The sequence below is a fragment of the Panicum hallii genome, chromosome 5, assembly GCF_002211085.1.
Source record: "Panicum hallii strain FIL2 chromosome 5, PHallii_v3.1, whole genome shotgun sequence".
NCBI classification, from domain to species: Eukaryota; Viridiplantae; Streptophyta; class Magnoliopsida; order Poales; family Poaceae; genus Panicum; species Panicum hallii.
Window position 1 is genome coordinate 13,386,454 of NC_038046.1, and position 16,069 is coordinate 13,402,522.

Below are 16,069 nucleotides of genomic sequence, written 5' to 3' on the forward strand. Positions count from 1 at the left end.
TTGGTTCATCTTGAAAGCCACCTGCTTCATGAACCCATGCCCAATCTGGAAGATTGTTATCACCATCGTCATCTTCTTCATTATCTTCCATCATAACTCCAACTTCGCCGTGCTTAGTCCAAAGGCTATAGTTACTCATGAAACCATTCAAGGCCAGGTGATTCCATAGAGTTTCTCTTTTCCGAAATTCCTTTTTATTTTCGCAAACACTGCATGGGCAACACATTAAACCCTTTGGCGACCTATTGGCCATTACTGCCTTGAGAAAAGAATCTAAACCCTGAATCCACGCCGAGGTGCTTCGGCTTCCGTGCATCCATTGCCGGTCCATCTGTACAAATTAAAAAAAATCATGCTCATCTGTACTATGAATTTAGAAAAGTCTAAACGACTGATAATTTAAAACGGAACGGAGGGAGTAGCTTTGAGAGTGAAACTGTGAGAAACTCTCCAGAGGCATATCCAAGGTTTGGAAATTCTAAAAAAAATCAGACATATACAATAGGAGCTTGCAAAATTTTATGATCAAACTCAATCTCATTTTTGAGATATGAAAATCAGCAGATGGCTACATGAGTAGTGATGAAATAGATACATATTGCTATCTGTCAACTTCATATCCCATGAGGTTGAACTCAATTTTAAAATTTTGCAAGCTTATGTAAGATCACCTATTCTACATGTTTTTGGATGTCATTTTCGAAACCTCTAAATATGGTTTTGGGAAGGATTTTGATGATTCTTAAAAAATTTATACAGTGAATTGCCTCTGTAGTTTTACTCAAGATTTATTTGCAAAGTTTCGAATTATACATACATCAGGATATTTCTTCATACTTGATAAGAGATGGTATACATGGTTTTGTTTCTTTTTCATAACATTAGTGTTTAGTAGGAACAAGAACTGCAGTGTGATTAAAATTGAGAAATCACCATAGATAGTATAAACGTTTTGAAATAATAATTTTGATTTTACTGCATATGGCATTTGGAGGCAACATCTACACAAGAATGTTACTGTACAATATCATGCATGTGGTACCATGATTTGTACATATCTAAAACTTCCCCACAGCCAGGTTTTGGAAAGATTCATCTGGTCAGTCAGTTGTTTTGTTCCATTCTTATAATCTTAGTTAGTTCCCTGAGATAATGATTTATATGGGATATACCAATTAGCTTCCATAGACAACATTTGTTTCCTATTAGTCCACTCCAGTCCACGAGTTATATAAGAACGGGTATTTTGCCAGTATCAAATTCAGCAAGAATGAATTGTCACTTCCATCTTTAAGTCTTGTTCTAGCCTCTCTTATAAAGATCTAATGCCACAAATTATGGTTCACTGTACCAAATGAAGCATGCTTAGTTCAAGATAATATAAGTTGCTTATAGCTTATATCTTGCCAGCTTGTTAACAATTGCAGCCTATCTTGCATTGCAAACCTTAATATTTTTCATGCCGTGAATCATTCCCTTTTTAATATGTATTTATATCATGTTTGATGCTTACTTCATTGCTAGTAGGATGGCAGCTCCAAACGTTTTGGAGGAAAGATTTAATGATGCGGTCAGATCCATGACCAGTATGGGTTTTCCAAAGGAAACTGTTGTGCGAAAATTGAAGAAGCTACTAACAGTGTATGGTGACAATTGGGAGCATATAGAAGCTGATAACTATACTACTCTAGCTGGTGCTTTTATGTGATGGTGATGATCCAAATCCCAAAGTATGTTCTGTCCTTTTATTTCGAGTTTTCTTGAGTGGCTTTGTTCTGTTTCACTAGTTAGGTATATAGTGTTTCTTTAACAAAATCGTATTTTCGGTGTAATCAGATCCATTATATCAATAATTAGCTCATTACCTAAATAAGCCAAATTTATCACTATAGCAGGAAATTTATCAATAATTAGCTCATTGTCCCTCATCCTTAAAATCTCTAAAATTTTGCATAGTAACATATACACATGCCCCCGTGAAATAATTCAAATAAATTACTCTAAATGTGTCATAGTCAAACTATCTAGAAAACTTTCTCTAAAAAGTAACAAATCGATTCTATTTTGCTCAAATTAATGAACAAATCAGAAAATGATGCTCATTTTTCCTCAACCTTAAAATCACTATTTTCTTTATCTAGAAAGCATGAAACAAAGAATAAACACCGTGAAAGAAGAGTGGAAGAAGATACTAACCTTTGGTGCACTTGGATGGGTGAAATCCTCACAAATTTGGAGAAAAATGGGCAGCACCTCCCCTGTAACACGCCATGGGAGTGAGAAGAGCTCGGTTGAATGCTCGGGAAGAAGGAGTGCCAAATGAAATGGAGGGCTGGGGGTTTGGAGTGGCCGGTATATACGGGGCAAGTTAGTGCCGGCTAGTGGCTTTAGCCGGCACTAAATGTGTACGTTTAGTGCCGGCTAGAGCAGACAGCCGGCACTAACTTGTAATTGACCAGGTTAGTGCCGGCTAGAAATGCGGACCGGCACTAACGTGCGTTTTGACCGTTGTGGCAGCTGTCTGCCAGTTGGGGGGATGGCACGTTAGTGCCGGCTGGTAATTCTAGCCGGCACTAACGTGCCCGCCTTACACTGTTGAGGCACGTTAGTGCCGGCTCGTTCTTGACCGGCACTAACGTGCTGGTACCGATAGACCGTTTTCTAGTAGTGATGGTGACCTGAAGAAGTCGTATGACTGCGACTAGGAGGCGATCGAGTACTCGCGGCCGCGCTGAAACTGACCAACACCAAGATGGAGATCTCCAACCAACGGCCAAGCTAGTCGAGGGTTAAACCTAACCCAGCGATGTTGGCATCAGTATCATCCAGCTGCAAGAAGGCGACCCGTCCAAGACTGCTCCGATTGGAGGTGGCTTAGGTGACAAATAGGAAAGCACGCTCGTCAGCTTGCTTAGGGTGAACTGTGACATATTCGCGTGGAAACTAGTGGATATATCAAGGGTGCCCAAGGAATTGATTGAGCATTGCTTGAAAGTCAATCTTAAAGCCACTCCACAGAAGCAACGATTGCGACGTTTCGCCCCCGACAAGAGGGAGGCCATAAAGAAAGAATTAGCAAAACTATTCACGGCTGGTTTTATTAAAGAAGTATACCACCCCGAGTGGTTAGCTAACCCTATACTTGTACTCAAAAACAATGAATGCAGGATGTGTGTGGATTATACTGATCTCAATAAACACTGCCCGAAGGTCCCTTTCGCGCTCCCACGCATCGACCAAGTCATCGACTCCACAGCTGGTTGTGTTTTGCTCTCCTTCCTCGACTACTACTCAGGCTATCATCATATAGCTCTCAAGGAGGAAGACCAGATCAAAACGGCGTTCATCATCCCCTTTGGAACATATGCTTACACTATAATGTCTTTCGGGTTGAAGAATGCACGAGTCACCTATCAACGGGCCATCCAACTATGCCTCGCGGACCAACTACACCGCAACGTTGAAGCCTATGTGGATGATGTGGTCATCAAGACCAGATCCTATGACGAGTTCATCACTGATCTCGAGGAGACCTTCAACAGCTTGCAATGGTTTCGATGGAAGCTCAACCCGACAGTGTGCGTCTTTAGCATGCCTCAAGGCAAACTACTCGGGTTCATCGTCAGTCACCGTGGGATCAAAGAAAATCTAGAGAAGATTAATGCCACCACAGCCATGGATGCTCAAAAAATGATCAAGGACGTCGAGAAGCTCACTGGCTGCATGGCAGCTTTGAACCGCTTCATCTCCCAACTTGGAGAAAGGGGACTACCCTTCTTCAAGTTACTCAAGTGCCACGACAAGTTCAAGTAGACCGAGGAGGCAAACCAGGTGCTACAAGATCTCAAACATCACTTGCAGTCACCACCTATCCTGACGGCTCCCCAACCAGGTGAGAACCTGCTGCTCTACACCGCCGCGACTACTCACGTCGTCAGCACGGCAATCATGGTGGAACGACAAGAAGAAGGCCACAACTTTGGGGTGCAGCGACCAGTTTACTTCATCAGTCAAGTCCTCTCTGAATCCAAGGTTCGTTACCCAATGATTCAAAAAATTCTTTACGGTATACTCATCACTTCAAGGAAGCTTCACCACTACTTCGATGCATACAATATCCTGGTGGTTTCTAACTTTCCATTGGCAGATATCCTCCACAATCGGGATGCTACTAGGCGCATCTCCAAGTGGACGGTGGAGCTGGGAGCCTTTACACTCGACTTCAAGCCCCGGACAGCCATCAAGTCGCAAGTACTAGTTGATTTCATGGCGGAGTGGCGAGAAAACCAAGTGGAAGCCCCAACCAACCAGCTGGACCATTGGGTCATGTACTTTGACGGTTCACTCAAGTTCGGTGGTGGTGGTGCGGAAGTATTTTTCATCAGCCCGAGAGGAGAACAGATCAAGTATGTGTTTCAAATATTGTTTGAGGTCTCCAACAACGAGGCAAAGTACGAGGCATTGTTGCACGGGCTACGCTGGCAATCTCCCTGGCATCAAGCGACTACTCATCTATGTCGACTCCTCACTGGTGGTTCAACAAGTCAATAAGGAGTGGGACATCAACAAAGACACCATGGACGTCTACGTCATGAAAATACGCAAGCTCGAGAAAAAGTTCTCAGGGCTGGAACTTCATCATGACCGAGGTCGACTGGAGGGTGGCCTTCATCGACTACATCCAGGAGCACAAATTACCACCCGGCGTCGACCCAAAAAGTGCTGAAGCTACTTGCATTTTACGGCGCAGAAAAGGATATGTTCTATTTGGGGGCAATCTGTACAAGTGTGGATCAGCATAAGGCATACTCATGAAGTGTGTCAACACGGGGGAAGGCAAAGAAATACTTTAAGAGATTCAGGAAGGCGTGTGCGGGAACCACGCTGCTTCTCGCACACTAGTCGGCAAGGTGTTTCGATTTTATTTCTACTTGCCGACTACTTTGGCAGATGTCGAAACACTTGTTCGTCGGTGCACCAACTGCCAGTTTTTTGGTAAACAACCTCATGTTCCGGCCCATAAACTTATCACCATACCACCTTCATGGCCGTTTGCATGCTAGGGCTAGGACATGATTGGACCCTTCACAACTACGCCAAGAGGTTTCACACACGTGTTGGTGGCCATCAATAAATTTACAAATCAGATCGAGTACAAACCAATCGCAACACTCACTGCTGATCGAGTGGTTACTTTCATCTATGATATCTTATACCGCTTTGGCTTCTTCAACACCATCATCATGGATTTGGGATCCAACTTTTACTTGCATCAGTTCTGAGATTTCTGTGAACGCAACTCTATTGAAGTCAAATATGTTTCGGTGTCTCATCCACGGGCCAATGGTCAGGTTGAGCACGCCAATGGCTTGATTCTTGATGGACTGAAAAAAACTTTATGACGAGAGCAGCAAAAAGGGCGGCAAGTGGATCAATGAGATCTCATCGGTAGTCTGGGGGCTTCGCACACAACCAAGTAAAGCCACAGGCCAGTCACCTTTCTTTCTCGTATATGGGTCTGAAGCTATATTACCAGCTGACGTGATGTGGAAATCTCCATGACTGGAAATATTTTAAGAAGGCAAGGCTGATAGTGCAAGATATCTTGAACTTGATTCAACTGAGGAAATCCGATGCAATGCATTGATGTAGTCGGCCCGCTACCTATAAGGAGTTCGTCGTTACCACGACAGGAATATTTAACGACGTTCTTTCAATGTTGGAGATAAGATTCTTCGACGAATCCAGGATGATACCGGGCTTCACAAGCTTAACTCTCAATGAGAAAGATCTTTCATTGTGCACAAGGTTACAGGCCCTCGATCTTATTGCTTGCAGTACCTGGATGGCCAGGAGGTACCAAATTCATGGAATATTGAACATTTACGTTGGTTTCATCCTTGAAACGACTGGGGACATCTTCTATTGGTATCTAGAGGTTGATACTACCGATACTACTCTGTTTTATCGGTTTACAACTGGTACAACGCGTAAGTTTACTGAAGGGGCCTCGCTCCTATACTCCAAGTGCCTAATTACTAGAGTATGACTAGTCTTTTGGGTCTCTCAAGGGCCTTTTGTGCTAATACTTCCGGTACAATTCCGTCTTACTGGTTTACGACCAGTATCATATGCACGTTTAATGAAGGGGCCTTACTCCCTTATTTCTAGTAACATACTCCCTTATTTCTAGTAACATATTAGTTGTTTTCGACTTGCGCATTATGTTATTGCAGGGGCCTTGCTCCCATGACAAGAATTTTAATTGTTTACGACTGGTTCCACACCTGTTCGACTATTTGTCTTGACTACAATCCTAGTCGGGATTGATTCCGACTAGATGGCTTCATCAACTGCTCATCCACTAGCGGCTACTTGCTACGGTTGGGCTCGGAGGCTAGCGCCACCTTTCTGCTTTGATTACTTGATGCTCTTGGCTCGGGCGCTTGACGTGACAAGGCACTTAGCGTGCCTCAAGAGATAGCTTTCATGCTTACATGCTGGATGTTGTACATCTACTTGACAATACTCGATTCAAGAGATTTTTTTTAAGATCTTTCTTGGATAGACGATGGTTAACCATTATTTCTGGGATTTTATTCCGACATAAGGGGTTTTCAATTTATTACCCAGAGAACTTATTTAGTCATCGGCTCAGGGCACAAAGAGAGGTTTGCGAGGTAATTTTGGGTGTTGTTGGGAATGTTGTTTGTTTCACCATTTTTTCAGGAAACTCATTCTGAAAAAAGAGATTTTTAAATTTACTACACCAATTTGCTCATGTTCACCATCATATCTTTGTTGTCATATATTGCATGCTACGATTCTTTGGATGCTTAATTTCAAAATTTTTGGGATTTGGATTCAAGGCTCGGGGGCTGCGGGATACATGTCATCAGCGATTTATTTTTCAAATTTGCCGGAAGATAAGGATAGAAGACTCATGATTAAATTGACTCTCAACCCGATTCTACTAATCAACCTAAGGCTCGGGGGCTATTCCATATGGAGTGCGAATTTAATCGCACCCTATATAAAGAAGACTGGACAACTACTCGGGACATGAGCACCTCACAGCCTCGATGCAGATAGAAAAGTACTCACAGGACACCTTCATGATGGAGTTTGGGAGAACTCGAAGACGCTCTCATAAGTACTAGGATGCCTGCACTACTTGGTTACGAAGAGATCGGAGGCTTGTCAGATCCGGGCACACGGGACTGCCCACGTGGCAAAGTTCACCTAGGATACGGGATGGGACATGCCCCACGCCGCACATCTGTTGTCACTACTCGTAAAACTGTAGGATTACTTGTAAAGTGGTTAGACTAGTCAGACACGGTAGGAGACTACCTAAGAAGTACTCGGGAAGGACTCTTGGGCTTGTACCCGACTAGTAGTTCCATGCAAACCTATCCCCCCAGATTATATAAGGGCGGACAGGGACCCCCTTGGGGAGAATCATAATTAAAGGCAATCCAAACCACACAGTATTTCACTCTCAGCGGCTCGAACCTGTCTAAAACCTTGCGTTGTTTTGTACCTTCGAGTTCCTGATCTCGGCGACACCCTACAAACTCACCACCTCGGGGGTATCCCTCGGTGGGCATGGCAATAAAACACGGACAGGCAGTCCCGTGTGCCCGGGTCTGACATCCTTATGCTGATATTATACTCCATAATAATATGAGATAAATGCAAAAAGTTCCTTTTACCCTTGGTTTCTTTTTTCCTTCCTCAATTTCCATTGTTCGTGCCACTGTTCGCTCAACTTTCCACAATATTTTATATGGTGCTACTTAGCTATGCAATAAGTAGCTTTAGTTTTATTCTCCATGGCGTTCGTAATACAATACGATGTATGGGTAAATAAAATTCTATGTTCCAAATTAAACACTTGTGATGTTCAACTCTTAAATAAATTTAGAAGGGGAAGGAGCTAAGAGTAAAGAGAACTTTTTGCATAAATCTTATATTATTATGGAGTACAATATCAGCATGAGGATGAGTTTGAACAAAAATGAAAGTCGAGAGACTATATTAGCCAATCTAAAAGTTAAAGAGATGAAGTTGACTCTCGGCTTAAAGTTAAGAAAGCAAAACGCCTATTTTGCCTTTTATTCTTATTTCATTTTTAGTAAAAATAAATATCTATTTAAAAATTTTACAAATCTATACCGGCTGCCCGACTCTTGCCGGCACCGCTAGCAGTCGACCACTGCCCAGGGCGCACTTCAACCTCTACGCTTGCGCGCGTGCCGATAATTGTAGAATGGCAACGTGCCGAAAGCACTCGTGATAACCCATAATGCGACAAGATTGTAAAATTTCGAGCTCTCCATCGCACCCCATCGATTTTACATGACACACATCCGTCATGCGTGTAATACAGTTGTTGGTGGGTTTTTTTTTGAAGAGAACATTGTTGTTGTTGGTGTCGATGGACAACAACCTGCAGGTACATCATACATTGTTGTCGTGAGTAGTCGCGCCCGCCGAATTAGTACATTGCTGCACAGTGCTTGTAAGGAGTTTTTATCCCATGCCTGGATTAGGCACACTCCAGATATAGTGGCGCCTTTTATTGTTGATGATGGTATACTTTGCGTCGAGTTAATGAATTCCACCTCGATTGGTTAAAAAAAAAGCGCTAGTACATTGCAACGTAGCCAACCCTCACGATGATGCGAGGTGGTAACATAAAACTTTGAACGGGTAAAATTCCTCTTAGGTCGGTGATGCGGTTGAACGGCCAGTCTTCTTCAATCGGGCCACGTTTTTGTTTCTCTTCTCGCACGACGGAACGGAAGAAATACAATGGAGCCGGTACTGGTGCACACCACCGTACCTCGCTCCGGCGAAGAATCAAACCCGCCGCCGCCCATGGCTGCGTGTTCCATCTCCCACCGAGGACTTGCACGCACCACGATCGCCGTTGCACGACTACATCTGCGATCGTTCGTTGATTTATACTATCTACTTGCGGAAACGTGTTAGACACAGCGAGAGGCGGGGAGCCGGGGGAGAGAGCGAGGTCATGGCACATGTTTTGCCGAAGCGCGTACTAGCACACCACGTGGTCTCTGAAGCTGACTTCTCGCGCCGTGTCGACGTACAGCTACTGCACCAGCAGCCATATCGCCGTCGCCGTCGCCGCCGCCAGCAAAAATAAATCTTGATTTCCCTTTCGCTAACATCACCTTGAACCAATGATGGGGCGCGCTAGTTCTCAACTTCTCATTGCATTTACCTGTCGCACTGACCAGAGCGTAAATCCAAAACACACCCTGACATCGTTCGCCATGCCTCTCGTTCGTGCCAACCATCACCCGCCGCTGTTCGCAAGCTGCCGAGGCCCGGCGCTTCCGAATCCGAAGTCACGCCCCCGCCTCGTGACCGGACGGTGGACCCAACAGAACGGGGGGCGCCGCATATTCCGAATCCCGAGCCAAAAGCCACGGCGGAGACTCCAAGGTAGTAGCGCGCCCCGTTCGTGTGCGGCAGCGGAGCGCGGACGAGCGACGCCGCCAGCTCAGCCGCACCCTGCCCCACCCGCGTTCGATACAAACAAAGCCGCCGCATCAGCAGCAGTCATCCAGCCAGCCTCGTCCTTCCTTAAACCCACCACCCCCAGCAACCGCGGAGGCGCGCACCACCCCATCCGACCGCCCGCCTCCTCCCTGCTACCAATTCCAAATCTCTCGCCCAGACTCGAGTATGGCGGCGCAGGTGGTGGCAGCGTCGGGCGCCGCGGCGGCGGCCAGGCCTCCGTGCGGCGGATCTGGGGCGGACGGGCTGCGGCCGTCGCCGAGGCTGCAGCTCGGGGCGTGCGCGTCCAGGGAGAGGTGGGGCCGCGCCGCGGCCGCGAGGGCCCGCCGCGGGTTGCAGGCGGTGTCCGTGATAAGCCGCGCCCCGCGCACCGAGGCCGAGGTGCTGCCGGTGTCGCCCGACGACGACGCGGCCGTCAAGGTAGCGCGCACCTCCGCCTCCTCGTACTCATTGATTATTGGCCTGTGCAGTTGTGCCGCGCTGGTGGGGGGCTGGCCAGGGAGTCACGCTTATGTGGGTGGAATTGGGATGGGGATGGGATTTCGATGTTGCGAGTTACTGTCGAGCCGGTTGGGCGTGAAAATTGGCTTTCCCTGACTGTGAAATTGGATTCGAGGTCGCTTTCGTGCTTGCGACGGCGAAATTTGGAGGGCGGAATCGTCCGGGGGATGTCGTCATCACTTCATATCATTATATACAAGCGGATGAAAGGAATTAGGCTTTGGCGTGTATTTTCCTTTCGCCATTCCATGTTCCATGCATTCCTGCGGAACTGAGGTTGTTTTGTCCGTTTGTTTCGTTGAGTAACATGAACGCAGGATGGGTGGAGTGTAAATAATGGTGCGACCCTGCAAACTTGGCCATTTGCCTTTGTGATTTGTTGCAACCTATTACTCCCTCCGTTCCAAATTGTAGGTCGTTTTGACAAATCTAGTGTATCTAAATTTGCTAAAATGACCTGCAATTTGGAACGGAGGGAGTACTTGCTTGTAGTTTTTTATTTACTGTTTACCAAAATGGCATTGACACCCCTGTTAAATTAGTTGTGGAACCCTCTTCCACCAAGAAAGGAAGCGCATAGATTTGCGGTGATGTATCTTGGGAATGCCACCTTAATACCTTATGGTTTTAAATTTCAAACTTCAATACCAATAATATATTTATTTTGACAGGAAGAAGCAGACTTCCAGCACCTTAAGGCTATCCAGCAACTTGCAACTACAGCAAATGGTGTGTGGTCTAAACCAAATGTGAGGCGCAAGACAAAGATAGTGTGCACCATCGGTCCCTCAACAAACACCAGAGAGATGATATGGAAACTCGCTGAGACTGGCATGAATGTGGCCCGGCTTAATATGTCACATGGAGACCATGCATCACACCAGAAAGTTATTGATCTGGTGAAGGAATATAATGCATCACATGCAGACAATGTGATTGCTATTATGCTTGACACGAAGGTTGGTATTACCTCTTTCATGGCGTCGACACTAAATCACAAAAAAGAGAGATAGTTCCCCTCCTTAGAAACTGCTTTCCTTTGGTTTCAATAAAGGGAAAAAAGAAGAAGCTGCTGTTCTGCAGTATTCTTAGTTCTTACTATTAGTCTTTCATGCCCCTGAGAATTGAATCTTTCTTATTCTGCATTTAATTTCTCATATGTTGCCTTGATTTACAAATCAGGGTCCAGAAGTTCGAAGTGGAGATTTGCCTCAGCCGATATTTCTGGAAAGTGGCCAAGAATTCACGTTTACAATTAAAAGGGGTGTTGGGACTGATACATGTGTTAGCGTGAACTACGATGACTTTGTTAACGACGTTGAAGTGGGTGACATGCTCCTTGTAGATGGTATGCTGATATTATCTTCCTTATCTAGTATTCTATATTTTGTCTCTCTTTTCTTTTTTTCATTTGGCTGAGTGCCACATGATTGCACACATCATCTTTGATATCTGAATACCAAAAAAAAAACACCTTATCTAAATTAGTTCCAGCACTAAATTTTTTTATGGCTGGACTTGTCAACTTGTGTCAACAATAGCAGTAAACTTTCCTAGTTTTGTTCATCATAATGATATTCTTTTTACTTTCTCCACTTATACATGATGTGGTTCTTCCCTAGAGCATTTGGATCTTTACTTGCACAAACTCTTCATCAAATGTGTCTAAATGTTCTAATCCAGTGTTCAAGACATGCTTGACTGTAATCTGTACGTAAGAAATTGTCAGGGTATTGGTGTACTTCGCTAGTGTCAGTACTACAAATTTTCTGATATGAAATTCACGAACACTAACTTTCTTCTGGCTTAGTTCTGCATAATTGTCTAGCTCTTCAATCATGTTGGGTGTCAGATACCTGTCTAACATGGACATCCTGTTCAGTGTTAACTCTTGTCTAATGTATCTTTTGGTTTTTAGTGATTATTCTTCATGTTCTTATTGAATCATGTGTTTTAAATTTTCAGGAGGAATGATGTCATTTTTGGTCAAGTCAAAAACTGAAGATTCTGTGAAATGTGAAGTTATTGATGGAGGTGAACTTAAATCTAGGCGCCACCTGAATGTTCGTGGAAAGAGTGCAACCTTGCCATCAATAACTGGTAATATTTGACAATATTTTCTTTGTCTACTGCATCTAATGTATATATTCTTGTTTCACACACCTGTTTCAAACATGCAGACAAGGATTGGGATGATATTAAGTTTGGTGTGGACAACCAGGTTGATTACTATGCTGTTTCTTTTGTGAAAGATGCTCAAGTTGTCCATGAACTGAAGGATTATCTGAGAAGTAATTATCAATCCTACTTTACAAACAATCATATCATGCACTTGTTCCATAATTTATTGAGCTCATTTTATTCTATTTTCAGGCTGCAATGCCGACATACATGTAATTGTGAAAATCGAAAGTGCAGACTCCATTCCTAACCTACATTCAATTATCACAGCGTCTGATGGGGTAAGGAACTGATCATAATTATACTTGGGTTTAGTGAAATGCCATCAAAAGATTTATATCTTTGCATGGATGGTCTTGAGCTGTATGGGAAATCATGAATATTCCTCTTATCTATTCATCGTTCTGATTTTAGTTTTGAGGGCTTAACCTATTGATTCACCACTGAAAGTTCTCAATTGACATTTCGAGGGAACTAATTTAGTATTGAACACTGTAGGCTATGGTTGCCAGGGGTGACCTGGGAGCTGAACTGCCTATTGAGGAGGTGCCGCTGTTGCAGGTACGATGTCATTGATCATGTCTCTCATAAGCTATTGCACAGAAAACCTAAATGAACATGTATATGCCTGTCCAGCTGTTTGGATTACTTTGTATTACTTGTGTATACATGTGTATACATGGCAATGCAGCCTATATGTTACAGTCCCATTTGAAAGCCGCCGTGCCTAGTTCTTACTCATAAGTAATCAATAAAATTATCTCCTTTTTGTCCTAAAAAGGTGACTGACATTTATATCTTCCTCAAATGCCATGTTCCTTCATGCAGGAAGAAATTATTAGAATGTGCAGGAGCATGGGAAAGGCTGTTATTGTTGCTACTAATATGCTGGAAAGTATGATTGTTCATCCAACTCCCACCCGGGCAGAAGTTTCAGACATTGCTATAGCTGTTCGAGAGGGTGCTGATGCAGTTATGCTTTCTGGAGAAACAGCACATGGAAAGTACGTGTGTTTTGCTTTTTCTTAACAAGATATTTTCTATTGGTCTTATTAGCTAATTATATGACCAAACATGTCTCCATATTTTCCTAATGTTACTAGTGTTATAGTGTATCGTTATTTTATTTTGTGTGTGCCATGAACAATTAGCTGTTTTTCTAATACTTCCACGCTGCTATATCATGTTATCTGGCTATTGCATTCTTCAAAAGTTCTAGATGCTATCACAACTGACAGTGTGAATAAATACAAAAGATAAAAAAAAGATACTGTTACTGATGGAGTTGCTTTCTCCTTTTGTTTACTTCTACAGAATATGGGATATGGGAGTTGCTTGCCCCTTTTGTTTACTTCTACAAAATATGGGATATGCTGTTTAACTGTGTTCTCAGTATATCAAATCTGAACTCTTAATGTCATTCTATTATTCAAATAAATAACTTAGGTATTATATAGCTACTTGAACAATATTGTTGCAAGCATATAGATTCATATAGATAAAGGCTATCTCTAGTTTTGGCTTGAAAGCTGTGGCCTTTTCTTCTTGGTTTGTGTATATATATATTTGCAAGTCTTATTTCCATACCCTGATTTATCTTGAATATAAGAGTAGATATAAAACTAAGCTTATGGTTTTTGACAGATTTCCCTTGAAAGCTGTTAAGGTCATGCACACAGTTGCCCTGAGAACTGAAGCAACCCTTCCTGGTGGGGAAACACCTGCTGACCTTGGTCAGGTTTTCAAGGTCTGACACCATTCTTTCTCCGTCATGCTGATTAGCAGCTTCCATTTTCTAACCACGCCTCAATCTGTAGAACCACATGAGTGAAATGTTCGCATATCATGCAACAATGATGTCAAATACTCTTGGAACATCAATAGTGGTTTTCACCAGGACAGGATTTATGGCTATCCTGCTTAGTCACTACCGTCCCTCTGGCACTATTTTTGCCTTTACAGATGAGTAAGTTTTCTATTCTTTTGTTCATAAGGGTGCAGCCTACAATACAAATTGCTACTGTCCTATTTTTATATCCCGTGATCATGTCCCATGATCATGACTCGTCAGTAAAATGTCTCCAAGGGCATGTTTTATCTAATTGTACTGATGATGGCCTATTGAAGAGATTCTGTTAAATATTTGAGCAGAATTAATGTTGGTAATTATCTGTTTATTTCTTTTTTCTTGTAATATGTCATAATTGTGAAACATGAATCAATTAGGCTGCCTTGTCCGACCCAATTATTTGTTAATAACCTTTGGGACAACCTTTACAATTTAATGTGTGGCATGTGCTAGTTAGTGTTGTTTCAGTTATGACTGATGAAATCAAGTACCCATTTGAAATTATGTATGTAATTTGTGGTTCACATGCAAGATATGAATTATAGAAAACCAAAATAGTACACTGACATTTCAAGACTTTACGGACTCTTGGAGCCTATAGAAAATGAACACTAGATATTGGCCTTTGTGATTCATTATCGAGTGGGCTTGGAAAGCCTGGAACCCATCTATGTATAGCCCCTCTACAATTGGATGTATACTAAGTATGGAGAGTAGACACCCAAAACGCTTCATCGGGCCATGTTATGCTGATACATATTTAGGAAAGGAGACATTTGATGATGCTGGAAGTTGAGTTTCTTATGAAATTGTTGTGAGAAATCTGTAGTTTAACAGTGAACTATCCACTATTAGCATTTCGTAGGAAAAGAGTGATATACTGCTGTTGCACAGGGGCAGCTGTTCTGAAACAGGTCGCCTGAGATTAGTTCGTTTGGTTTATGTTTTCACCTTTAGTCAGTTTTTTCATTTACAATCCTTGCATATCTAGCAAATAATTGTTGCTGGTCTATTTATAGGGAGAGAGTGAGACAACGATTGGCTTTGTACCAAGGTGTATGTCCAGTTCTAATGGATTTTTCTGATGATGCTGAGAAGACATTTGGTGATGCTTTGTCTTATTTGCTGGTAATGACTTATATGACATATTGACATCTTTTGTAGTTCTTTTTGTCACCAGTTTAATTTTTTTTGTTATATGATTAAGGACAGGTTTAATCAGATATCCTCATGATACGCATTCATTATCATTATGTTAGCAACAGTTGCACATAACATATTGACATCTAGAACAGTCTCATAGGTGAACTTAGCATTGTTAAACTTTAAAGTAGGTTTACCTACAGCTGCAACATGGGCCAACAATGCATGGCATTGGCACCTTTGATATACAACATGGCCACATCTGAGGCATTACTTCACCTTTGATATTTTTACACCGTTTATTTAACCACAAGGATGGAAGATAGACCTCCTAATATGATGGCCTTGTTTACAGAAACATGGTATGGTTAAGGACGGCGAGGAGGTTGCACTGGTTCAAAGTGGCAAACAACCAATCTGGAGATCACAATCCACACACAACATTCAGGTCAGGAAGGTTTGATGCGGAAACGCATTGTTGTATTCCAATTGTCAGGGGCACCAACCAAGAAATTGTTGTCTTCTGGCAAAGTCGAAGGCCTGGTTATAATAATAATACCACGCAGGTAGTGCTAGTTTTCCATTAGCTTGGTTAGCTTGCGTCCAGGGTATGTAGTGAGAGCTGCTCCTGTGATTCTTGATTCTTTTGTCATTTGTTGTGCGCGACAGTTTTCCTTCCATGTAAAATGGCGGATGGCCCATCCTTTTGTCGTCCAGTTCTAACTGTAGCTTGGGAACACCGTAGGCTTCTTGTTGTAATACAATCTGCCCCGTATGTCTATGAGAAGGGTTTCCTTGGGGGCTATCTAATTTACGGTCGGAGCGTTGGATTTCCGACCGGAACCA

General features: G+C 43.0%; 1 protein-coding gene across 1 annotated transcript; it reads left to right on the forward strand.

Moving 5' to 3' along the window:
- The first annotated feature begins 9,652 nt into the window (after nucleotides 1-9,652).
- On the forward strand, nucleotides 9,653-16,069 carry LOC112895124 (plastidial pyruvate kinase 2). The gene is made up of 12 exons (XM_025963004.1): nucleotides 9,653-9,969; nucleotides 10,722-11,009; nucleotides 11,233-11,398; nucleotides 12,016-12,150; nucleotides 12,231-12,341; nucleotides 12,424-12,512; nucleotides 12,730-12,792; nucleotides 13,060-13,235; nucleotides 13,876-13,978; nucleotides 14,049-14,197; nucleotides 15,100-15,208; nucleotides 15,579-16,069. Exons 1-12 carry the CDS (start codon nucleotides 9,718-9,720, stop codon nucleotides 15,684-15,686), a joined length of 1,749 nt encoding a protein of 582 aa, XP_025818789.1. The 5' UTR covers nucleotides 9,653-9,717; the 3' UTR covers nucleotides 15,687-16,069.

Coding starts and splice junctions, on each gene's coding strand:
- LOC112895124 (XM_025963004.1), top strand. CDS start 9,718: ATGGCGGCGCAGGTGGTGGCAGCGTCGGGCGCCGCGGCGGCGGCCAGG. Junction 12,342..12,423: donor ACTGAAGGATTATCTGAGAA/GTAATTATCAAT, acceptor TTCTATTTTCAG/GCTGCAATGCCGACATACAT. Junction 12,513..12,729: donor TTATCACAGCGTCTGATGGG/GTAAGGAACTGA, acceptor TGAACACTGTAG/GCTATGGTTGCCAGGGGTGA.